General features: G+C 40.2%; 2 protein-coding genes across 3 annotated transcripts; one reads left to right on the top strand and one right to left on the bottom strand.

Annotated features, from left to right (window-relative positions):
• Nucleotides 1-662: 662 nt before the first annotated feature.
• On the top strand, nt 663-3,288 carry LOC108024832 (ubiquitin-conjugating enzyme E2 J2). 2 transcript variants are annotated; one of them, XM_017094966.3, is made up of 4 exons: nt 663-1,144; nt 1,230-1,700; nt 2,273-2,343; nt 2,402-3,288. In XM_017094966.3, the coding sequence occupies exons 2-4, from the start codon at nt 1,400-1,402 to the stop codon at nt 2,885-2,887; spliced, it is 858 nt and encodes a 285-aa protein (XP_016950455.1). In that variant the 5' UTR covers nt 663-1,144; nt 1,230-1,399; the 3' UTR covers nt 2,888-3,288. The 2 variants fall into 2 exon arrangements, with proteins under 2 accessions (XP_016950455.1, XP_016950454.1); XM_017094965.3 differs by having other exon boundaries at nt 663-1,164.
• Nucleotides 3,289-10,672: 7,384 nt separating this feature from the next.
• Nucleotides 10,673-13,778, bottom strand: LOC108024330 (uncharacterized). Its single transcript, XM_017094232.3, has 2 exons — nt 11,147-13,778; nt 10,673-11,084 (listed from the first exon to the last, which is right to left on the bottom strand). Exons 1-2 carry the CDS (start codon nt 13,710-13,712, stop codon nt 10,726-10,728), a joined length of 2,925 nt encoding a protein of 974 aa, XP_016949721.2. The 5' UTR covers nt 13,713-13,778; the 3' UTR covers nt 10,673-10,725.
• Nucleotides 13,779-26,943: the final 13,165 nt, after the last annotated feature.

The raw sequence follows: 26,943 nt of genomic DNA, 5'->3' as shown, positions 1-26,943 counted from the left end.
AGTCCAGAAAAAAGCTAGACTCTGTTTACAAAAAAAAAGTATTAAAATTTTAAATAAATTGATTATACCATCTGAATTTAAAGGAACTAGTCCCATAGAAAATTCACTACGAAATTCAAAGCAACATCCTTTAAATAGGATATATAAAATAAAAATATAAATAATAGTTTCATTATAATGCGTATCAAATTTTAAGTTTAATGTAACTATTCGGCTATATTTACAATATAATAATAAATTATTTTATGTTTAAGCTGTTTAATGTATTTGGTTCATGTCTTGGATAAAAGCTTTCAAGTTGGCGGATTATCCATTATCCACTCCCAGGCTTGTAGCTAGGCTTTTCACTGAGTTTATTGCTAGGTTTTTTCCTAGGCTAATTGCCAGGCTTTGTGAGAGGCACATTGCTCTCTTGCTTATATTTTCGACAGGATCTTAAAGTGATTTCTAAATATAGTTTATTTTAATGGATTCAGATAGGTAGTTAAGAAGCCGTAAATACTTTTCCCCAAAGCCAAATAAAAACCATGTATTATTATATAGAACGTAAAAGTAAGTCTTAGTTCTTCATATACAAATTATTTTGTGCAGTGTAATCACACTCTTTCAAAGTAAAAAATGTCGAAAAAGCATTTTCCCTATCTGGTCACGCTAATTTGAGTTGAAACCCATTTCAGCATCTGGTAGCACTAAATTGAACTATTTTTTTACCATCGAAATAGGAAATTATCGCCTTGCCAGCGGTGGAAACCCCATAACAACGAGCTCACAAGCGATTAAACGGATTAGGGCCTGCCCGCTGCAGCGGATTAACCCCGTAGATACATCAAATCCATCAGATTCCAGCCCTAATTGTGCCCCCCCTCACGTGTGTGGGTGCCCGAGCGTGTGCCTGTGGGTACGTCTGCGCCTGTGTGTGTGCGTTGTTTTCTCACACAATTTCGCTGCAATTTAAAAAAATCAACAAAAGCGCAGTAACAGCAGCAACAACAATTGGGAAACGCATTCTATTCCGAGGCTGCTGGCATATACTAGAAAAGCAAACAATAAACAATCGCGCTGGCGAAACTGGAAATCGCATGCGGGCACTGGAAGGATAAACAAATCGCAAGAGAACCCTTGATAGCTCCGAAATTCGAGGAAGGTACGTCTATATATACATAGGTATGTACACACAACCAGATGTTATGGCCAAGGGGAGCTAAATTGATTTGCAAATTACTTTGCAGGGCCACGTCGCTGTCGCTTATCTACAGGCCGCAGCTGCACTGAGAGAAACATCGCAGCAGGCCAGTCGTGTTCGATCGTCGCCCCCAAATTAGCAGCTCAACGTTTCAGTTTCCCCCCACGGGCACAATTGTGATTTAGTTAACGAAAATTAACCAAACCGATAGGAAGTATGTCCTCGTCGTCGGCGTCCGGCGGCCGGAAGCAGCCCACTGCCGTGTCGCGCATGAAGCAGGACTATATGCGCCTCAAGCGCGATCCCCTGCCCTACATCACCGCCGAGCCGCTGCCCAACAACATCCTCGAGTGGCACTACTGCGTCAAGGGGCCGGAGGACTCGCCCTACTACGGCGGCTACTACCATGGCACCCTGCTCTTCCCGCGCGAGTTCCCCTTCAAGCCGCCCTCCATCTACATGCTGACGCCCAACGGACGCTTCAAGACCAACACCAGGCTGTGCTTGAGCATATCAGGTATGCGGAGGGTCCAAGTATGGGTTTGACACCAGTACGCGGTGAAGTAAACTCAGGAAAATCGTTTAAAGTCAACGCGTTTTTAATAACTAACTAAGTTCTGTGGATAACAGAGAAGCAGTGCATACAAAAACACACAACTAAATAACTTATTTTTCATTTTTGATGATATCAGTACATTGCTTTGTTTATATTTATAAGCATTAGTTAAGCTACAGACAGGTTCCTAAAACGTTATTCCTTCATATTACAGATATGATAGTTCTTATCAATTAGATTGATTTGTTTATGTTCGTTATAGCAAAAAATTGTCTTCTGTGTCTCAGCTTATCACAATTAAGTAATCTACTAGACTCTTAAAGGCTGATATTGCATTTCAAAAACAGCTATTTCTCCTTCGGCGACGCACAGTTCTTAGATAAGACCAAAAAACAATGATTTCTTATCTTATCCGTAATACTTTAACCAGAAAAGGCTTTTAAACTTTTCTAGTATCAACCTTCTTCGTTAATCATCATCACTTTGATTTTATAAAAACAATTAAAATGCTCATTTCCATTTTTGATTTTTAGACTTTCATCCGGACACATGGAACCCCACTTGGTGCGTGGGCACTATTCTCACAGGACTTCTAAGCTTCATGGTAAGATCGTTTGCTAATAAATAAACATGCATAAATACTAAAAATCTATATCTGACAGCTGGAGAGCACACCGACACTGGGATCTATCGAGTCGTCGAACTATGACAAGCAAATGTTTGCTCAAAAATCGCTAGCATTTAACCTGCGCAACACCAACTTCTGTGAGCTGTTTCCCGAGATGGTCGACGAGATCAAGCTGCGTTTGCAGGGGACTGCAGCGGCTGCGGCGGGCGGAGTAGCCTCCACTTCAAGCGGAGCGAAGCGCTCCAACGGGCTGGCCAATGGTGCGGCCCTGGCAGCGGCGGATGGCAATCCGGCCGGAGGTGGGTTAGCCAATCCTCTGAATGCGGGCGATGCCATCGATGGCGGGGCGGCGGGTCAGTTGGATTTGGCCGGTGGCGGCGGAGCGTCGGCACTCCAGAATAGTGCACGGAATTCCTATCTAAACTGGCAGTCCGTCTATTCAAACCTGGTGATCATCATCTGCTTTGCGATATTTGCCCTCATTGTTAATTACGTGATCAAGAACCTGAATCAGGAATAGAAGTAACGACACAGCCTCTATATTTATATACAAATATAGTTACACATCCGTATGCGTGTGCATATTTAATCTAGTTTACTCTAACGTAGTCTTCGTGGATTCAGTACCGCTTGGGAAGTATTTATAGACCCCGCTTAATCCAAAAAATTTACCGCCTCAGGCCCCCGCCATCCATTCCCCACTACTCCCACGATCGCTGTTTAGTCTGAATTGATTGGCAATAACAACTGCAAACACACATTTCTAAACTCAAATTTGTGAAATTTATAAAATGTTTTGTTATTGTATTCATTACTTATAAAGCCTAGTTTAATGCAACATGAATGAAGCCAGGAATATGTTTGTAAATGAATAAAGAAGAACGGCAACATATGAGCTCGTGTACAAATTAGCCAACTTAACATGCCAGTTTCCTGCTTATAAAATGGATCTTCATTTTCAGCCACCACATAAACTGTCTGACGTTGATTCAACTTTTATAATAAGTTGTAATTTGTAGTTGGTCTTTGGCTGGCTAAGCGGCTTAAGTGTGAACAAAAGTCGCTGCCTGCCGACTATAATTTTTTCTCATTCTCGGTGAGCATGGGTAAATCCAATAAACGGAAGCCGGGATGACCGACAATGTTTCACATTTAAACCGCTCAGCACGGCCACGAGTCTCTGCGGCTACTTTTTGGCCTGCTTAAGCCAAAATTACACACATGACGCTTATTACTGGCGAAAGCGGGCAGGAAATCCCTTGGTTTCAGCGGATTTGGCACCTATTGTGCTTAGAAATTATGTCCTGTTGGAAATAATAAAGAAATGGAATAATTATTTATTTGTAATATATTTTTTTTTTTAATTTCAACGAACTATTATTTCTTTTTATAAAAAAAGGTATAAAAAGATATTACGCTTACTCAGCGGACTAACAAAACGACAACTTCGTTTTGTGATGAAAGTTTGTTTGTCCCGAAAGTTGATAATTTAACTAACGTAAATTTCAAGTTCAGCTGCAAACTTTTCGTCTGCGGCTGCCACTTGCAACTTTTCAAATTTGGTTGTTTGTTTTATGAACTTGCAACAGTTTTAAGCCAATTTCGGTTGCACAAAATAGAGAAGGAAAACCCACTGGAAAACACAAAACATTAAATGATATCCCGGATGGCAGAGAAAATGGGGACAAACAGACTCCACATAACCGCCACATTTCTGGTCCTGTCATCAAGTATTTTTATGGGGAGTGAAGATGGGCGGGCTGCCGGAGCTTGCTTGCTGGTTTTTCTACGGAATTTATTTTGAGTGCCCACCAAGATGGCGACTGGACTCCAAGTCCGAAACTGTCTCCTGCATTTCCGGCTTATCCCTTTGACGCTCGTGCGGATGTGCAATTTTTGCTCATTTGTTCTTGGCATTTATAAGCTTCACTTGGCCGAAAAGAGGTCACTGGTGTCCGGCAATCCGGGGAGTTCATTGTTCGCCACCCGAAAACAAATCCCCAAGTGTGCTCATCGCCGCCGGACCAGGCTTAAATGTCCAACAAATAGCTGCAGGACATTAGTTGACGGCAATAAATGCCGATGCTGCCGGGCTAAGCGGCTTATCCAGAGCAAATATTCACGAGTAAGCCCACGAAAACAGAACATAAATGGAGTGGTCAACGGAGTTCGATGGCCGCCGGGGAAGTCGGCCTACTGGGCCATAAAAATAATGGCCAAAACAAAGCGAGTGCCCACGGCCAAGACGGCCGGGCAGATAAATAAATATAAATAAATAAAAATAACAAATGCTATAATCATTAAGTACGCCTCATTGGTGGACATGTGCCCCCAAGCTCGCCGGCCATCTGGAGCTGCCTTTTTGCCGTGGGTTCTGCACGGGAAAAATAAATACATGGGTAATTAAAGGACCCCATAAAAAAATAAATCTTGTTACATTTTATTAATTGGATTATAATAAAATTTTAATATAAATAACATTTTATTGTATTTTATGGTATTATAATACAAATATGCATTTTGTGATTAGCCATTATTATTTTTGGATAATAGAATACATTTTTTTAATGAAGATCTTAAAAAAATAAGTAAATGTTGTAAGATTAGAATATAAATATATTCTTCTCAACTTAAAGATATAACTTTTTATAACAAGGTAGGATAAAAATAAAAGAAAAACTTTAATATTATATAATTGCCTAATGATATGGTTTCTATTGGAATATTGTATGATTCTAAAATAAATATATTTTGGCTAATTTTACAATACAATAATATATTATATAAATTTTTAAATTTTAAGATTTATATCATGTGAAAAAACCACTAACCTTTTCTTTTTGTGCACATTTCTTGACCACCCAGGGGTCATAAATGTTACACATCCGCACACAAACACAGCCAAATGCGCATATAAATGAAAATGTTTGTTAAATTATGTGGGCAATATACGTTTATGCCTGTGTCAGTGTGCGCAATAAACGATAAAACATAAACTTAATATGCAAAGGCCACGCGAAAATAGCAGCCGAAATGTATGCTATGTTTGTGTTTATTCGTTTTGCGCCAGTGTGAGTGTCTGAGTGTCCTGCCATGTGAGCCTTCGCCTTATCAATGCATAAACAAATGGACATCAGCTGCGAATTATGGCAGGATTGGCCAAACGAAAGGGCAAGTGGAATGAACTGGAAAAAAGGCTACTCAAAAGGTATACAGTTTCGAAAAACACATCCAGGGTTGCTAAAGATAAGAGAGATTTTTAAGATATGTTCAGGAGTAGAGATAAATTTTAAAAACTTATAAATTATATTATTAATATATTTGAACGTTATTAATATGATTATTTGATATTCTATTAATATATATTTTATTTTAAAAACCTGTTGGTAATATGTTTATTTTTCAAAATTATTTTGTTGACTTGTAAAACTTAATATTATATTAAAAATTTAAGAAAAACCATCCCAAGACCTATATAATAATAACATACAAAAACAATCTTATACTCTGTATCCTTTATACTGCTTTCACCCTGCGTTGAGATACAATCACAGATACAATGAGTCCTTTTATTATGGTTATTTCCATAAATCGATAAATGATAATGGGCCGGGGCTTCTCATGTGTACTTACACACCAGTGCCAAAAGGATGAGCATTTGTTCGCTGAGCGGTGACTGGGTTGGTCAATTGGAGAGCTGGACAATCGTTAATTCATCCTGTCAACGGTCTGCAGCTCGTTAACTGCCGGAAGCCGTGCACTTGGACGCTAATCTATGGCCCCACGATGAGCATTATGGCCTGACCCGTCCGCTTCATCATCATCATCAGCAGCAGCAGCTCTGCAGCATCGTTTTCCGTGGGCCCATGGAGCGAGCAAATTGTAAATTGCAATTTGCGAAATTCGCTGGACGATTCTAATGCGACCTGATGCCCAGAGATGGCAGTGGAAAAACTTTACTCACCACTCGGCCGCAACGCCATAAATTTCAATTAGTGCGGATGCATTTGGGCATTTGCATGTGCCAATTTTGAATTATGAACTCGGGATTTTGCAAACTGACTAATTGCTGATTGAGTTGCGTTTGGGACTGGATTGGGCTTTTGCCGGCTTGGTGGATCAACCAATCAACGTCTGATTGTTGGCCGAGTCGAGAGGCAATTGGAAACGGCTAACTGGGGCAGTCCAGGCTGCATATATGCACGGGAAGTTAAGTCAGTACAGTAAGGGTCCTAAATAAAGAATTTTTTATAAACTAAACTAATAAAGATTATATTTTTAGAGTCAAGAATCTTTTTTAAATACTTTTTATTAACTATTTTTATTTTAATGAAGAGCAAGTTATAAGGGGCTATTATTAGGTTGTTTTTTTTCACTTCATAACTATTGATAATATTCTGTTGAATTTAAGTTAAATTCTCTTAAGTATCTTAACGAAATTAATATTTATATATATAATAAAATCACCTAAGTCATCTTTTCTCGCTATTCTTATTAAACACAATCTATTTCACATACTTTTTCAACTTTTTTGCCATCCCGACAATTTAGAACCCAGGGCGATTCCGAATTGAAAACGATTGCGAGCCATTAATTTTTTGCTGTGTGTGGTCCTCTCCATCGCCGGCTGTCAGTGTCAAGTTGCTGCCGTCCTAACTCCAACAAATTATGAGCACAATAAAAAGTGGCAAGAGCAACAAGAACGAGTGCGACTACATGAGCGGCAACAACAAATGCAGCACGCGACACTTACACAAGTGGCAGCCACTTCCGGCCAGCAGATGCTCCACATCCACATCCACTTCCAGTCCTAGTTACTGGCCCACTCCTGGCCCTCCTCCTCGAGTTACTGTCCCTGTTCCTGAACTACTGCCATTGCTGCTCCTGGAGGGACTTTAAGCCTCGAGTGCTTACTTGTTGTTTTTATGGCAATGTGTGAGACTTTCGCATTGAATTAACTTGAGTGGCCGGCGAGCGAGGGCGTTCGTGTGGTCAGTGGCTGGCATTTATGGATCAGCCTGTCAGAGCTAGCACATTTGTCAAGTGTTTTCATTTACTGATGGATCAGGGAACTTCAGGACTAGGCTACCACAATCATTGGTACGCAGAAAGTGGTCCAAAAAAAGGTGGTAAAAGAAAAAACAAACTTTTTCTCTTTGGTTTAAAAGAAACAAACATAATTTCAGAGGTATTTAGTAATAAATAATTTATAAAAAATATTTTTAAATTATTCAAACATCATAAACAAATAAATTAATAAATACTTAAAAGTATATTTTAAAACAATTATGCCTCGAGGTGAAAAGTTTATTCCCTAAATGCAGCTCAAGCGCACTTTTTCCATTTGAGTCTTATCATTTCCTTTGGCAGTCAGCCAGTCGAAAAGTTTCCTTTTCGCCATGCGGCATTTAAGGGCACTCCCCGTCTCAGAAGTCATCAAAACGAGATACGCGTGAAGGAAAGTGCCCCACTAGGATATGCAAAACAGGCAGCCGGAACTGGGGTTAGGGCAGTGCATATCCCACTGCACATGCACATAGATATACCAACTTGTTGCCGCACTTTTGCAGTACAAGCACGAGTTGTTGAAAAGTAAAATTATTAAAACTTTTTGAATTAACAAAGCGCCAACAACGCGCTAAATGACGTCGACGATGTCCGCGCAAAAAGTGAATTAAAAGGGGAATGAAAAGCGACAAAGTTAATTTATGCACAACTAGATACAAGCAAGGATGCTGCGGGGGACCAAGGGACGAGTAGTTGAAACTGTCGCTGAACTGTGGAAACGGAAAACTGAACGCCATATTAGATTCAAATGCATTTCCCTGTTGGTCGACACCTCCCGTTTCCGGCTGTGCCGGGGCCTGCCGGGGCACCGCCCACTTTTGCCCACACCAAACCCATTTTCCAGCCCCTGGCTTCCGCACTCGCAACCGGAAATGAACAGCAAACTTTTCAATTGAGTTTTCCGCCTCTGCAGAAGAGCCCGGGCCACGATAAAGTTTCGGCATTATTTTTGTTTATTTTCTTGTTGATCCATAAAGCACAACCCCGACCAGTGGCGTTTGGCGAAGATTTTATCAGGGGGTTTGTCCATTTTGTAATTTAGTCGGGCTCAATTAAGGGTTGCAGGGATTTTCATTGTTCAATTCATTGAAAGGTAAAATTAATATGTACACGATATGAAAATTTAACAAAATAAACCTTGTGTATTCTAAGATTAATAAGGCAATTCCTAAGTCCCCTACACAAACCAATAATCCCGAGCACAGCATTTCTGGGCGTGGGTATTTGCGACCGAATTCCCTAATTGAGCTTAACATTTGGGGCAGTTAGCATAAATTGACAACGAGCCGAAACTGAAACAAGAACAGGGCCGAATGTTAATTAATTTGCGGACAAATCCTTTGTAACAAAGCCGAAAAACTACAAGGTTCTGCAAACAATCAAAGCTCATAAATTCCGAACAAATTAAGCAGTCGAAACTTGGTCCCTAATCCAAGTCTCAGCTGGTGTCCAGTGGATGGTAATGATGGGTATTTACCAGGCAACCGGAAACCGGAAAGCAGCAGCAAAACATCGACAACAACTAGCAGCCCCCACACATCAATGGCAATCATGGAAATTGGACAGCTAAGTTTAGGCCCAGAACAAAGGAGAAGAAATAGCCAAGGGGGGTGGCGGAGGGAAAAAAGAAAACCAGGGAAATATATATGTGTGTTTTTAGGGCCTAAGGAAAATGCCGACAAAGCGAACAGAAAATCAACAGAGCCAAGCAGGCAATAAACTGCCTGACAAATGAAAATAAAAGCCCGGCCCGCAATGAGCCAAAGAGCAGCGAGATACAAAATACTGAGGAGTACAACCTACGAGATACAAGCGACATACATCCTCCAAGGCGGCCAGAGCGGCCAAAAGGCGAAATGAACGAGCAGCAGTTGATGCCCTTCCGTTGGGCGCCATGGCTCCTCCGCTCGGGGCACATCCGCCGCTGGTCATTTCAATCAATTTACCCGAACACACTCACATGAGCAGCTACAGACGGATGGTTCCATACATGCATGGCGGTGTATGTACGTGCACTGCGAGAAATTACCTCAGTGCGATTTTTAGTTAACAAAAAAAAATGTTCTCGGAACGTTTATTGTTTATCAGAAAAGTTTAAAAAAAATATCATATTCATGTTGTATAATTCATGTTGATAATTGTTTAAAATATGAAAGTATAGTTGGTTGTGGAATAAAAAGTATTGAACCTGTTTTCCATAATAAAAGGTGCAAAGAATTTTTATCAAAAAAAAGGAATTTCTTATTAACACTTTAGTACACTTTTTATTTAAGCGTAAATGGATTTTATTAATTTTATTGTTTTTTTTTGTTGTAAAATGAGAGTTATTGTCAATAACGATTAGAAAACACAATATTTTATATAAAAGCATCTTTTCTATTTGTTTAGCTTGAATTTTATAACATATATACTTAATATTAACTATTTAATATTATTTTCAACAAGCGAAGAATCTTCAACTGACAACCAATAACTTCCCAAAATAAACCAAAATTGATTTAAGGGAATCGACAGAATTTTATTTTCTGTGCCGGCTGGATTCAACTTTTTTTAATAAAGGTTTGGTGGCGAAGCTCTGCTGAAATTCGCTAGCCGGAAATGGCAGCCATGACGGAAACGAAGACACATTGTTGCTGCGGCCCCAAAGCTACGAATCAGCGCGTGTGTGTGTGCGAATGGTAAGCCGCGTGTGTGCGTGTGAGAGAGAGGTGGAAAGGACATACATAAGCAGTTATTTGTCATGTAGCAAACTCTCTCAAAATACTTTATTCACACACACAGTGTCGAGCAATACAAAGAAATGTTTGCAGCTCAGCAAAACACCGGAAGTCGTAAAAAGTATTTCAATTTAGTGCAAAACGTCCTTGCCACCTCCTCCATCACTCTCTGTATCCACCGCCCCTTCCTCTCCCCGGCTGCTACGCTGATTGAAGACATGGCCAGCACACTTTTTCCCTCCTTTTCCGGTGCTGTTTTTATGTGGCCACGTTTTTTCTCCTGCATATCCAGCGATCCCGAAAACTGTGAAGCGGCAACTATGTGGTGGCGCACAGCATTATTGCATTAAAGCCATACGATGGGGCTTAAGCTATGGCAAGCGATATTAAAAATTGCTGCTGGACTTTTCCGGAGGAATTTTAAGGAATCCATAGGTGAAATCCATTGGTTTTCTTTAAAAATTTCTACTAAAACTGTGCAATATTATGTTTTTTTTCAGGGATTTTTGTGATAATATTTCTCCAGTAATCATTAATCACACTTTTTTTTTATTCACTACAAATCTTCAGTTGGTCAATCACAAAAGCATTTTTCCATATGATGACTAATGGAGCTACTACGACTAAGACTCAAGCCGCAAATGGAGCACTTGGAGCGGTTTTTTACTGGACTGAGAGCGTGTAAGGACTGTGAAATGAGCTTCTCAACTTTTTGTTGGCGGGCCGTCAAACGTGGATGACTGAAATGCTTGCCAAGATCAGAACGTCTCGGACTTTTGCTGCGGGAACGTGAAGACCCCCGCGATAGGGACCTCTGCTTTCTCCGAAGTTTTAAATTTTCCTTCAAGGTATTCTCATGCTTTCTTTCCAGCTCCAATTGAAAAGGTGTTTTGGTCTGCTCATCAAAGAATTGTTGCCAACGTTTGAGTATACCTTTAATAGAAAGCAATAATATTGTTAAAATAAAATATATATTTTATTTTTTAGAGTCCTACCTTCCACATCGTAGTCCTTGCTTACCGAGAACTCCTCAAGGTCGTCATCGGAACTCGAAGCTTTACTGACAGTTTCCAAAAGGGCAGGCGACCTCAGGACCCTTCTCATTCTGGAACCCATTTGCTTCCTGAGCCCCTCGAACTCCGCCTCGTTCAGGATCTTTTCGTAGGCGGTATGACACCTTTTTAGACGCCTATGGTGCAGCTTCTGCAACATATCATCATATCCCTTGGAGTGAAGACTGTACCGCTTTAGCAGGAGCACATCGGATTCCTTGGTTGGTGTTTTGTCCTGCATAAGAAGGCTAAACACTTGCTTCAGTTCCCCTGCCTGTTCTCCCACAAGTTCGCTCAGGTCATAATCGTGAGCTCCGGAAATCAGGTCATGAGTGAACCGAGTGGGAGCAGTAACTCTATGAGAAGGTGCCCATTTTCTATTTCCGGAACGACCATCGCCAGCTCCCTGTTCGGAGGACATAAGATCATGAGTATCCTCTTCATCCGCATCGTGATCTTCATCGCCGTCTCTATCCACTGAAACAGAAGCATTGGAAAGCTTTCTGTGTTTATCATGTGGAACAAGTCTATTCTTGACGGAGAAAAAGTCCACCATATTACCAGGTTCCTCGACGTAGTCTGCTGGTTTCTCAGCTTCAGCATGAGTGTTCAGCTGCTGAGCCACTCCTATTTGGGTTTCAGTGATATCAGTTTTGATCGAGGTCCCAGATTTCCGCAAAATGCCAGGTGTTTCTGTTGCATCCACAACCATGGAGTTGGACTCTTTTCTTCTGTACTTATTGAACTTTCTCACAGCCCTGAGCATCAAGTGGCTTGAGGTTTTCTCTCCCTTTCGCAACTTTTTTTTATCCAAAGACATCTTTCTTCGGATTAAAGACGGTATATGAGTACTTCTGCTTGGGGCACTGGTATTACTCTCTATATGGCTTAAAATGTACACTTTACTTTCCGTTTTCGGGAGGCCTTTAAAAAGAGTTTTCATTTCATTCCGACTTCTACTCCTTTTTATAATGCGACTTTTACTGCGATTTTGTTTTACATTACGATTTTTTTTGTGACTTTGCTTGATGATTTGATTTTCACTTAGAGTACGTTTTTCGGTTTCATTTTGGGTGTAATTTTTTTGGATAATTACATCTGCGGTTGCTCTTAGATTTTTACTGCGGTGTTGACTGCTACTTCTACTTTGTTTCTTAGTGCGAGTTATACTCAGTTTTTTACTGCGACTTTGACTACGATTTCTTATTCGGCTCTTAGTTCGAGACCGACTTTTATAGCGAATTGTTCTGCCATTGTCACTGCTGATTTGACTAGGTCTTATATTTGCGTTGGTATTCTGATCGCTATGACGAACTTGAATGCTAATTTTACTTTTATTTTTGGTGGGACTTTCAACACGCTTTAAAATATGATTCTCATGGGGACTTTGCCGTGCGTGCTTTTCAGGATTTCGAACTTTACTTTGGTTCCGAACTCTCCTGGAAATTTTACCATGTACGTTTTTACTGCGACTTTTACTTTGACTTCGACTGCTACTTAGACTTTTACTGCGGGCTTGACTTCGACTACGACTTTTTCTGCGGACTTTACTGCGCTTTTTAATTAGAATGTGACTTCTGCTGTTTCTACTCTTCTTTTTGTTGCGATTTGAATGGACTTTGTTCATTATCGAGATCAGAGATTTTTCAAGATGACGTATCATGCGAGTGTCCGCACTTAAACCATCTCTGAGCTTCAATAATTTTAAAGTTTCCTGGTCTTTTTGTTTTTGGATTTCTGAAGCCTTGACTCGAAGATTTCTGCTTGATGAGGTACTTCTGTGGCAGTTTTTAAAGTTTAGAGGCTTTGGAACACTATAAGGTCCCTGGATGATATTGCAAGATGGATATACAGTTCGATTACAGACTCCATGCTGAATTTTCTGGAACTTGAATTTCATTTTTGAATTGCTTTTTGATGTTTTCCTAAGACATTCTTCATTTTTGGGATCAATCGATAGTGATGATTTGCTTATACCATCTATGTTTCGGATATCTTTAGGCCTCTTTTTGAGGGCCTCTTCCATGGGAATAATGCCAGCGATTGCCAATTCTATTTTTCTTATGTAACTCTTAAAGTGCGCCCATGCCTGAGGTGACTTTTTAGCCAGATTCTTAATCATTTTAATTTCTCTTTTGATATATTCGCGGTTTCTTTTCTTGATGGTCAACACATTTTGAGCCTGCCAAATTTCTTTGTCCATTTCCAGATTCATTTGACGAAAGAGTTTGCGAAATTGTTGGTAACTACGGTCTCTCAGCATTTTCATTCGATTTCTCTGCTCTAGTTGCTTTTGGGTTATTAATCTGTTGAGTTGTCGAATCTTTGCGTTTCGAATTTTATACGCCAGTCTCAGTAGATTGTAAGCCTTTTTTTTGCGCTTGGCCAATCTGTGGAGTTCCAATGAGAGCTTACTTGCGGATCTATCTCGATTTATTGGAGTTAGACTTCGGTTTCTTGCGGTTTTAATATTATTGTTTCTTCTGAATTGGATTGCTCTGAGCGCCATTTCGATGTAAAAGTAATATTTTTAAAATACTTTTTATATCATTGAAATTTTATGGAACTTTGAGTATAAATGCCAAACTATATAAAAACTCAGTTTAACCGAATTTTGTTCGGTTTAGTAGGTATACCTTAATACTTAAATATTTTACCTCAATAAGTTTCACTTTTTCAAAATATTAATGTGTTTGAAATTTGATGAAAAATCGGTGGTAAGTAAGTATAAATAGTTCCAGATTTAAGAACTTAAAGTACAGTATTTAAAGCGTTGCTGGCCTCTTTCAATATCTTTATCAATCTCATCTGGATATCTTCCGCTTCCCAATGCCATCTTGGTGGCAGCCCGTTCTGCTCTGGCAATTTCTCCTTGTTTCGCCTCAATTTCAGCTTTGGCAATATATTTCAGAGACACGTCGACTTTTCCAGGGTCCTTTTCCCCGAGTTATTTTCCCCGGCTTTCTCCGCCTTCCGTTTCGGCTTGCTGCTCCGTGACTTTTCGCGTCTGGCGATTCACACGTTTTGGGCCACGGAATAGTGGGGCCAATTTCTGGCTTTCCCCGGGCTAACACCAGATACGGCAACATTTTTATTTGGATGCTTTGTTGTCATTGGTTTTCGGAGCCGTCGGAGGCGACGTGACTATTAGTGCGCCATTTAACGCCTTTAATGTGTCTCTGAGCTGTTCGCCATCGCTCGGGGCACGTAGTTAGCATTCTGCAGCTGCAATCCGTAACACAAATTAATGATTTTGAGGCATCGACGTTGCCAAGACAAACAGAAATGAGAGCTGGTCAACAAACAATCTGCCATGTGTATCATATTATACGGCAACTAAGCCAAAGATGCTGATGCATGTTTGCATCTGTGTGCGTCTTCTCTGGGCCAAAATGAATTCAGTAGTCCGTAAACAACGTACACAGAAAGAAAATGGGTACTACAAGTTATTGGTCAACTGGAAGCCATTGAAGGAACTAAAATACCGGCGTTAAAATGAAATATTTTAATCTACGATAATACAGAATTTCGCCACAAACTATGCCGTTCAGAAACCCAATGGGACTACGAAAAATTTGAACATGAAAATAGGTTAAAATTTTGAGCCTCGTAAAAATGAAACATTTTAATGCAGATCGTTAGAGAATTCCACCACAAACTCATAGAGGTATCCCACGTCTAAATCGGAATGCAAACACCCAAGTTATGAAAGTTAGAAGTGCAGCTTTGGGTTCCCGTACCCAATGCAACTACGAAAAATTTGAACATGAAAAGGGGTTAAAATTTTGAGCCTCGTAAAAATGAAACATTTTAATGCAGATCGTTAGAGAATTCCACCACAAGCTCGTAGAGGTATCCCATGCTATAATCGGGATTAAATTACCCAAGTTATGAAAGTTGGAAGTGCAGTTTTGGGTTCCCTTACAGACCCCCAATGGAACTACGAAAAATTTGAACATGAAAAGGGGTTAAAATTTTGACCCTCGTAAAAATGAAATATTTTAATGCAGAATATTAGGGAATTCCGCCACAAACACATAGAGGTATCTCATGCCATAATCGGGATGAAATTACCCAAGTTATGAAAGTTAGAAGTGCAGTTTTGGGTTCCCTTACAGAAACCCAATGGAACTACGAAAAATTTGAACATGAAAAGGGGTTAAAATTTTGACCCTCGTAAAAATGATATATTAAAATGCAGATCATTAGAGATTTCCACCACAAACTCATAGAGGTATCCCATGTCTTAATCGGGATGAAATTACCCAAGTTATGAAAGTTAGAAGTGCAGGTTTGGGTTTCCGTTCTGAATTCCACTGGAAGTGAAGCTTTTTGGTTAAAATTACATATTAAAACTATATGTAATTTTTGTAAATTAAAAAAACATTTCAGTTCATTGTTTTCAGTGGACCTTCGTCGATATGTGAGCTTGTTGTCAAAATATCAAATACGCCTGACATTCTAAGTAATTTTCCATTGTGATTTATCTTCATCAGTGCGTTTGTTTCCAGAATTTCAGGATTTCTGTCTCTGATTCCAATTTTGACCACACGACCATGATTTTAATTAATGCGTAGGATAAAATCAATTTGCAATATGACCGAGCGACCGACTTGCCGCAAGCTTCAAATTAATGTCTGAGCTTACACTGGGAGCGAGAATTCCTGCTCATTTAGCCGACTGGGCCATAAATAAGTCACCCGGCCAACGGTGCGTATGTGCGATCCGTAGGATGTCGCGTACAATGGGCGAAACGTGCGGCTCGTTTGTCACGTGCGGAGTCAGTAAATTGCAATAAGCGCCGCACCAAGTTGAAATAAGTGCGAAGCAAGAAAGTGGTTTATTTTTCACGGGAAAAACCAAATAAAAGTGGGAGCTCGAGAGTTGTCTCATCCATTTCTGGCATTTATCTGCGGGCAAAAAGCGAAAGCAAAGTTCAATGTGAACTTTTTGCAATCAGGTGAGGTTCGAGATGGCAAGAAAAGATTTATATTGTATACAAATTGAAAGAAATTTTAAATAAAATTAAGTTTAACATTATAAAGACAGATTTTTTCCTCTTAATTTTCCATTTAATTCCATTTTAAATATATTGATATTATTTCCTCTTTTTGGTTAAATTCCAGCGCACCTCTTCAAGTATTATCTCAAGTATAATCTCAATCTTGGCAATTTCCTTTCTTTTTGGCCCGAAAAATACTTTTCTCCCAGCTCTCGTTTATCATCTTGCTCGGCACGACATTCATTTTGGCCGCCTTGCCTGTTTGCACGTTTTTTCATTTGTACTTTTGGAGGTGTCTTTGGCCCACATAGATTTAAGTGCTTTCTCTGCTCCGAGGGCTGGTTGCGGAAATAAAATTGAATTAATTCGCCATCAGAGCGATACAATTTAATTATAAGCTGATACGTGATATTGGCTCACGTTCTGTCAGGGTCAGTTAGCTGTTTAAATATAGTTTCGCAAATCGCTTATAATTGTTATTGAAGACCATTAGCGCTGGCCATGCAAAACATTTTAAATCATGCCACGCCAAATGAAAGTACTCCGTGGAGTGTGTGTTTTTTGCGATCATCGCCGTTCGAATGGCAACAAAAATAACAAAAATCCAATTATGCCCAAGCACGTATTTTCCATTAAGCAAACAGCAAATGGCGGCGAGCCGATAGCAGTCAGATAGCCACAAGCACATTATGGCCAAAAGGTAGTACACTGTCCTGTTTCTGATCCTTGTTCGGGTGTAATAAAAAATACACAAAATTGGGTTAAAAATTAAAAGTTATAACCTGAATAACCATAACTTTTCTTATTGGAAAACTAGGGGTTAAAATATTTTATTAAAAAATGGAATATTTAAGGGGTCCTGTAAATAATTGAAAATTTGATATAAAGAGATTGTCTAGTATTTTGATGGTGTAGAAAATAAAGTCCTAAATATTGGTTATTAAAATAAATAAAGAATATTCATTTAAGATAATTTTATGTATCTTAGGGTAAAAGTAAAGATAACTTTTTGAGATTTTCTCCAGCAATCGGGAACGCCAACAAGCAAGTTGGACCCACCATCTGGTTTTCCTTTTTGAAAAGTAGTTGCAAATGGGAACGGAGCTGATGGTCTCAACCTTTTAATGAATCAGCTCCTGTTGCCACGTCCCTGGGTCTTCGTTCACTTCCAACAATTAAACCCATCAATGGCAGCATCAGCTGATGCGCTTAAGCCAGCCCGGAGACCATTAAGCCCAGTTTGAATGTCGTTTCGTGGGCATGCAGGGAAAACCTGGCAAAACCCGGGGAAAACCCAGGGAAATCCAGGAGCGGGAGTGCCGCAGCACACATGGCAGTGCACACTTCACATTTCAATTTCCGCATGCACCCCGAGAACTCACAACAAAGCGGAGGAACAGGAGCAGCAGCAGCTCGAAACACGAAAAAAAGAAAACTGTAGCCAATTCCATGCGGGCAACGTCGCAAAGTTGCTTTCAATTACCCAGTCAGGACACGCTGGCTGCCTTTTGTTTTTTGCATGCCCGGCACGCCCCCAGCCCCACCCACCACGCCCACCGCCCACTCCTTACGCCCACTTACCACGCCCCCTCCTGCGGCGACAGTTGTACAGTTCTTCAGTCTATTCACATTTTACGCTTTGTTGCCGGCCTGAAACCATCGTGCTGCTGCACTTTATTAACCCCGCTGAACCTAAGCCAGCTTCACAATCTGTCAATATAAATTAGTAACCTTTTATCCAGAGTAATAAATCCGAAAAAGGATCTCAAAAATGCAGATAAATCCAACAAACCTTTTTTGAGTTTACTAGAGATGTGTGCTATAATTTCTAGCTATATACTATTAAGTAGAATTAGGTTTATGCTTCTTAATATAAAACAACCTTTTTAAAAAAGAAGATAAATTATACGTTTTACGTTTTTTCCAGTCCTCGAAACATGATAGATACTTCTTTTCAGCGCATACTCACCATATATATATAGATAAATATCAGTTATAAATAGTATCTAGTAGATACTTTCTTTAAAAATTGTTTAAGGTTTTTTAAATATTTAAACTTGACAATAAACAATTCTGTAATCCTTAAATTAAAAAAAAACAGTAGCTATAAAATGTCGAATAACTCGGCACTGCTGCGGAGTGTGAGTTCACCTTTGGCTCGAAAAAGTGCGAGAAGAAAGGATGCAGAAAGGAGTAGCTGCTGGCAAGGAGTGGAGGAGCTGCGGGGAAAATGCAGGTGACCTGGCCTCTTGAGTCCCTTGAAGTGGACGGGGCGAAAGGCTGTCAAGTGGCATTAATAACAAAAGCCATCTCAGAGATACGGGATAAGCACCTGAAAGTATGCGCTTTCCTTCTGCCCTTGTGGCCCGGCAGCCTTTACTTATTTTCACATTTCGCTACGCTCTCAATTCGATTGGCGGACGGACGACTTTGAATTATGCTAATTTACTTTTATCGCTTCGCCGGCAAAGTCAATTTAATTGTAATTTTCCAACGCGCAACGCATTTTAGTTTTATTTCCGTCCGTCCGGCGCTTTTTTCAATTTCAGACCGTCGCGTCTTGCATTTTCATGAGAAATAATTTAATTTGCCTTTTCCACTTCGACGTCCACTTTTCAAACTTTGCTTTTGCCACTTCCTTTTGCCAGCTTAGTTGTCCGCCTCCGTTTTTTATATACCATATATATATATATATCTGTCTGCGGCTCCTCTCCTCGGCCGTGTATCATTTGGAAATTCAAAGCTCGTACTATTTTTCCCTTATTATTGAAAAGGCGGGAAAAGCGAAGGGAAAAGTTGGGGCCAGGCGCATGAAAGTGCCATGGAAAGTAGCTGCCAGCCGGGCTCTTTGCAATAATGCGATTGGGGGCGCGAACTGCCACGCTTTGCCGGATTCCGGTCCGTTCTTTCCGCTCCGCTCAACTCCTCCCGACCCCCCTTTCCGGTCCAGTCCAGACTGCGAAGCCCAGTCGCATCCGCCCACGCCGCCACTGTCTAAGTGGAAAAAAGGTTTTGTCACGGCTAAGCACTTTTCAAATTCACAAGGGTCGCCCCCAACGCCAACGGCAGCTGCTGTCCGTTGTCCGCTGCCCAGTGTCCGTTGTCCGGAGTCCACTGTCCGTTACTCGCTGTCCGGAGACCAAGGGCCTCCCAGCCACAGGCCACAAGCCGCCAAGCGGCTTTCGTCTCGCCCGCTTTTTAGTACCTTCATTATGCCGCTGGGGTATAATGTAGTAGGGAAAAATAGAACTTAAAATATTTTTGGGGGTCGAAGATTTTTTAATATAAGATTTTTGGTTCAACCTCCGGTTGAAAAGCTTATTTTTACTGTCAATTTATTATATATTATTAATTTAAAAACCATTTTAAGCCGACTTTTGTTAAAACTAATATTTATTATAAAAATATTTAAAAATTATTTACACTTGATTAAGGTGAATAATTATACTTGTTTTTTTTTTTAATTATAAAATAATGATTAAATGGGTATTACAATCTAAAAAACTTAAATTATTGGCCTAAATATTTGTAAACTTATTCCAGGGTAATTTACCGTCTAGAAACCATAGTAATTTTATATATTTCATTTGATTTCAATGGCTTCTACAGAATTTTTATGGCCGAGGGCGAAGCTGGCGGCTGAGCTGTAAAGTTTTATCATTATAATTGCAACAAACTGAGGACTCGAAGGCTATTGAAACATCTGGTCAAGGGCTAATGATAAAAGAATCTGGTGAGATGAAGGAGATAAAACCCAGCTTTTAAGTGTTTATGGTTAAACAATGATGCCAAGTAAGTCAAACAAGTTTGGGAAAAATTTTGCGTTTGTAATGAAAACCAAGGATTAAGGATATAAGATTGGGGTTAAGACTCATATATCCTGTACGAAGGAAGGGTAGTCTAAATTATTTATAAGATTTCTTTCACTTCTATGCTAAGTTCACTTTGGATTCCTTAAAATTTCATGGAAATTGTAATTAACTCTGGAACTCTTGAATTCTGTGCGTAATGACCTTCCGACTCCATTGTTTAACTTAGTCGCGGTTCAGAATTCGTCGCAAATGGCACTTGATCCGCGAGGAGCCCTCATCAGCGGAACCCACGCCCCAAGGAGTTTCCCCCAGCACTCCCGTTAACCCCTGCTAGCCCCTGTCTTAACCCCCTGCAGCATCCTTATCTCTGGCAGAGCTCGACAAATGAAAGGGTCGCAATGACAACTCAATGAAAAAGTTAGGCATGCAAACTAAGGGCCGGGATGTGAAGAGCAGTGAAAGCAGGAACATGAAGTTTGATATCATTAAAGGCCACTTATGTGTCAAATGCAACACAGCCGCAATGACAGTGGCAGTGGCTGCTGCGGCAGGACTCGCAGGCTGCGGAGGACTCGCAGGGAGACGGGCACCAAGAAGTCGACGGCACACTTAAATGTCATTGAAATTGAAGCTCTCTTGACAAGTAATGCTGGCGCAACACAGCCGACCCCCCATACACGAACGTATGTGAGCAGTGCACCCACGCCCCTGGCCAGGAGGGGGGTTAACTTAAGTCAACTACACAAAAGCCATGTCAGCAGACGCTGACAGAGCCGCCCCAGAGCCTGTCTCGCCTTTATAAAACTCGCCTGTGTGTGCGGCAAAATGTTCTGGCTTTTTTCCTGGTTAAGCCCGGCGAGATTGACATTATCTGAGCGCCCGAGTGATTTGCCAGCAAATCGAAAGAGGAACCACAAATCCAAGGTAGCTGCGGAAAACGAAGCTCTTAATACCCTGATCAATGCATGACGAGATGATCCAGTGCTGCAGGCAAAGCAACTAATCCCCAAAGATTACATAACTATGAAGTTAAATTGATTAAGTTATAAATGTAATAAAAAAATAATGTTTTATTTAACTAATGAATACCTCTCCCAAATATTGTATGTAAAAAAATTTAAATGCTTATTAAAAACTTATATCTTCTATATCAATATTTTATACTCCTTTGACCTCCTTTTACTATAAAATGAGGATGAGTTAACAGCCCTAAGACAGCGTTTAATTTATAGAGCAGAAAATGTCCATTTAACCGAGTTTTCCACTTAACGACAACACTATAATTCCCCTTTTGAGGGCATAAGAAGGGAGAATAATCGGCGACGAAGAGTTGACTGTCGCATAATTTTCATAATTGCATTGCCACGCATCAACGGAAATTGTGTGGCGCCAACAAGTCGATGTCAATAATTGCCTGGCAGCCGTGGATGTCCTTCGGCTGATGCTGCTGCTGCTGCTCCTGTTCCAATCTCCACCCATCGCCATTCACCATTCACAATTCACCACCACCGTAACCATCGTCATCTCCGCCCGGCCAACGTGTCGTATGCGTAACCGCGCTGCATTCATCGTGCGGTCGGGCAATTTAAAAGCCACAAAAATGCATTAAAATCCGAGTGTGCGCATAAATTATTGCACTTTCATTAACAAACATTTTCAGAGCGCTCTATGCAGCGGCCGCCGCTCGCTGCACTCGTAATTAATCCCACGCCCGACTACTCATATTAAATGTGGGCTTAACTGATTTATGGTTTAAACAATTTGCCACTTATCAATGCGCCCAGGTAAGTGGAATGACCGGCCGCCATATTTTCAGGGAACTCAATAAAAGTCAATGAAGCGTGCCAAATGAAGTCGGAGCTGCCTCGAGTTCACAGGGTCTAAGTTGCTCGCACTTAGTTTTTGGCGAAACGAGCCACAATTTACCAGCCGAACGGGTCCAGAAAGTCTGCCAAAAACGATTAATTCTGCCAGCCGGAGGTGGGAGTTGAAAACTTTCGACCTACGCAGGGAAATTATCACAAACTATATCGACCATTTGTGAGTTTTGAATCGGTAAGCTGCTAACCCTTTGAAACTTCCACAATTAACACATTTGGCCTGCTAGCGTGGGCGGCAGCAACAAGTGCCGCTCCTTCGGTTTCGACGATGAACTTTAGCCGCTGACTCATGGCTGCGAAGGCACTGAGAGAAAATGCGGCTAACTAAGCAGGAAATAGTCAGGTAATATATTTTAATTAATTACATTTTCAGATATACCTAATTAAGCAAGTTTTTAAATTGAGTATTTTATTTATGATAATGAAAATTGGAATATGAATCATTTAAGAAATTTTTTATAGAGATGGTTAGGTCTCGTAAAGTTTTTTAATTGTGTATTTTAGCTTTGAGTATTATAAATTTTATTAAAATTATTTAAAGATATTTCAGATTTATTACAATAAAAATTAGATGGTATTTAATATATCAAATTAAATACTCTGAAATATGGTACATTAAATAAGTGTTTATTGTTATTATTAAAATTATTTTATTAGTACGCACTTTACAGTTTGTATTTTCTCATAAAAACATAATTTAGTAAATTAAATATAAATTATAAATTAAATATAAATCATAAATAAAAATCATAAAATTGTTGGTTATATTTAACCAAACTATTATCCAATAAACAAATATATGTAACCCACATTTCTCCCAGTGTGCGTGACTTTGCAGGACTTTTGCTGCTTCCGTGGTTTTTGCTGCTGTTGTAATATAATAAAACGCTTATTAAATTTTGCCGCTGTTATAACAAGCTGAGCAAGCACAGCCCACAAAATTGCTGCCCTGGGTGGCCGCAGCACCACGCTTCCGATTCGTCCTCCATCTGGCAGTCGGTTCCTTACTCGTTGCTCCTGGCCCTTGGTTCTAGGATGCAGGATACTGGTTCCAGGATGCTGGATGCTGCTCTATTTCTTGGCTTCATGATAATGATGCGGTTTTGTTATGGCTTTTTGTTGGCACGGGCACAGCCATCATCATCGGCACCACCAGCACCGCACCACCATCGCCGCCCCACAGCTGCGGTCTGCACCACTCAACAAGGAAAGCAGACTTTCCCCAACCCAAGACCCAGCTACATCGACCAACCCCTCCTCGACTGGCAAAAACTTTTCGTGTACTGGCAAACACTTTTTCCCTACACAACCCCCGAATGCTGTTGTTATTCTTGTTGCATTTGCGGCGACCGGGAAAAGTTCAGGGTATCCATTGCTGGGCAAATTTGCGGGGCCGTGAAAAGTCGAAAGGATAAGCATCCAAGTGGGAGTGGTCCGTATTAGCATTGTGCCAGCAATGGCAGCTTAAATAATTTGCTTATTTTCGGCTCTTCTTTATTGTTGTGGCATAATTATGTTTTAATGACACTTTAAGCGCACATTATGACAGCTCACTGGGGCGAAGTGTGTGCGGTGTGGAAGCCTGATCAACCTGAAATGAGTTTGGAAACTTTTGAAAGCCCAACTATTTGGGGGTCTTAAGGTAATTATTCTTGGGCTGCAGAACTTTTGGTGTGAAAAGCCACAGAAACTAAACAAAAGTTGAGGGCTAATCAAGGGAGTAATGAAGTATTCTAATTCAATAATAGCTGACTTTAGTTTTAAGCATAAAGCAGGAGCAAGTAAAAACAGCCGACCTGCTGCAGGCATATCTCCATCCCTCTCGCACTCATTTTAGCTGAGTTCGTTTTTCTTGTTTGTAGATACTTTTATAGACTTTAAGTTACTTAACAGATCTATAGTAAATATTATTAATAATTTTAAAGGTAAATACTTACTTATTCTGCTATTGTTTTAATCAATAATACGTGTTAGGGCTTGCATAAAGAAATATTTTAACTCAGAACACGCTTTCTTAAAACAACTGGCATAAATATGGAACTAATCCCAAGAAAAACCTATAACAAATTACCTCTAAAACTGAAATTCATGCGTAACCCGTTTATAGGACCGCCTGCCACCGGATGATAAATAAATCGCTGGCTGGCCATAAAACTCCCTTATGCCAACTTGAGTTCTACTTATTCAAACGCAACAAGGCCTCTATGCAATGGGGCCATTAGGCTCGTAAATCTAAAATTAAATGCCGAGATAAGCGGACTGCGTAAAGTATGCCATTTGCTAAGACCCGAGTTCGCAGCAAACAATTTCCGAGCCGTAAAGGCGCAAAAAGCAACACTCCCTACCATGGCAGGCCGCATTATAATGTAACTTGGCAAAAAGCAACAGGAATTCGAAGGCAAAAACGGCTCCAATAGCTCCTATGCTTTGGGGCTGCCTTGCCAATGTGCTGCGCCGCCAAATTATAACAATTTCGCCATTTATCTGAGAGCGGCTCATAAATGGCCAGAGTCATTTGTTTAAGCGTGAACAAACACACACATTCATTCGGGGATAAGCAAACTGCTGTCCTGACTCTTGTTTATGGGTGTCAGCTAATAATTCACTTAAGCTCTGTTGCATGAAATGCTTTTAAATTTAATTACAAAGCATTTTCTCGGGCGTATACCTAATATCCCTGCTAAGCAGCAAGAGCATGTGAGAAACATGGCTTTGCCGGCACATGCTTGGCAGAAATATTAATGACAGGGCAAATATGTTTGCCAGGCAATCGAGTTATGCAACTTCATTTGGCACACGGCGATGATTTATCGGGCCAAATGTGTACTGGGAAAAAATAAATAAATATTTTTGGGTCCAAAAGCAATTAGAATATCAATCTTAATTCTGATTCGGAAGTTGATAGGAAGACCGAAAGCCAAACATTTATTTAGTCATTAAAACATCAAGTTTTGGTTGAATACTGGTACAAAAAATATATAGTACGTAATAATACGTATTCTATCTTGTATAATAACATTATAAAAAGGGTTTTCTTCTTTTTAGAACGTCTTTTGATTTTTTTTATTGTGAATTTTAGAGTTTATGAAGTATATTAAGTTTAGAGTTTATAAGTATATATATTAAAATAAAAATAATGCGAATTTTTATCAAAGATTTTTTCTAGACTTTATGCAGATATTGGTACCAAGAAGTATTACAAGAAGTATTCATTTAATTTAGATACATAGATAAATAGATGGATAGATAGATTTCCGTTTTTCAGTGCCTATTTTGACCTGCGGCAATGATGAAAATCGAGTTGATTCATCAATTTCGCCGGGGTGAGCACCTCATAATGGCTTTCACCTTTCGGCTATTATGATGCGGCGGGAAAAGCGGGAAAAGCGGAGTAGCCCTCCACATTCGGCATGATATATGAAAATCATAATGCGCTTTGACAGCCGTAACCCTCGAGAGCCTCTCACTCGCCCGCATTTGTGTCTAAATAAGTGGCATCCCATGCGATTCGGCTCGTTCGCTTTCCGTTTGCCCTAGGTCAAGTATTTTTTGAAAACTTTTCAAGCGTCGGCAGTGGAAAATCTCTGCCGCCGTCGACGTCAAAAGAGCGCGCATGCGCCCGCCCTTTGTTGACAGCAGAGAAAGTCGCAGGGAAAGCAACACGTGCTTGCCCATATTTTGCTGGCGTTTTGGGTGGGAAAAATGAAGGGTAAACAAATAAATAAACAACAACAGAGTGTGTGAGTGCAGAACTGAATGACAGTTTACGCTAAAAGTCGCGTAGTAAAATATGAAAAAAGAAAATGCGACGTTGTGTTGGTTATTTTGGGTGGCATTTTGGGGTGGTGGTTCTGCTGGCATGTGCATCGTGCTTTATGTAGCATAACTTTTGGCGCCAAAGTGGCATTCGTGCGGCGGACAGTCGGCGAGATTTATGATGTCACATGTCGCCGCAGAGGTGATGAAGTGCCCAATGCAGTCGGAATGCAGTAAAAGCGGATTTAACATTCAATGGGAGGGCAGCGAAATAAATGCAAACAGAATGCTGATGCATGATATACGAGTTAGACGTTGTGCTTATTTTATTCCCGCACAAATGCCAGGCTGAGAAGTGGTAAATCACGTTTGGCTTTGTATTCAACGCTGTCTAAATGGAGATGTAAGTTTGGTAAATGTTTATGATGCAACAAATTTAGTATAAAGTATACTTTAAAAAATAAGTTTAAAAAGTTATGGTTTATTATTAATTTATGTTAAATTTTTATAAAAGTAAAAGACTTTTAACTATGTATGCTTTCATAATCTTTAGAATATTATGCGATTAGAATATCTAATATCAGTATGTATTCAAGTTTTTCTTTACTTATTTTTATTTATTTAAGCATTAGCTAATTAAAGATAATATTTTCTTTTAACGAATTTTAAGAATTATTTAATTTACATAAAAAATAAGTAAAATAATAATATTTGCCTCGATTTTATGTTAAATGAGACATGTTTTTCAGAATTTTTCTTTTATTGCAATAGTGACTTTTTAAATATTTAAAATGTCCTTAAATAAAAGATATGTGTAGATATCCTTGTGGCAGTCATTCACAGAAATGTCAACAACAACAAGTGAAAACCACCCACTACGCCCCCTCTCTGCCACTCTCTCTCTATAACTTCTCTTTTAGCTCACCGTACTTTATTTTTCTCTTCCAGCTCCCCAAAGGATAAAGCCAGACAGATTGTTAAGAGCATGGAGGTCCTGCGAGAGAAGAGAAATGCCAAAGGATGCGCTGACGCCGGCGCAGCGTTGGCTGCTCAGTTGGCTTCGCAGCTGGCGTCGTTCGATTGTGGGCCACGAGTGGCAACAGTTGCAGTAACGGCCCCAAAAGTGGGAGGCGCTGGGTGGGCGGGTTGTTAGGTGGTCCTTACGGTGTGTGTGTGTGTGTGCCAACCGATTACGCTGACAGAGATAAGCCAAAGCGACAGGACGAGGGCAGCGCAGCGACGCAGCTGCGACGTCGGCAGCACAGGACGAGTCTAGGATTCAGTCATTGC

The sequence above is a fragment of the Drosophila biarmipes genome, chromosome 3R (assembly GCF_025231255.1).
Source record: "Drosophila biarmipes strain raj3 chromosome 3R, RU_DBia_V1.1, whole genome shotgun sequence".
Lineage (NCBI taxonomy): Eukaryota > Metazoa > Arthropoda > Insecta > Diptera > Drosophilidae > Drosophila > Drosophila biarmipes.
Note: the sequence above shows the minus strand (reverse complement) of the source record. Positions and strands in the feature narration are given on the sequence as shown.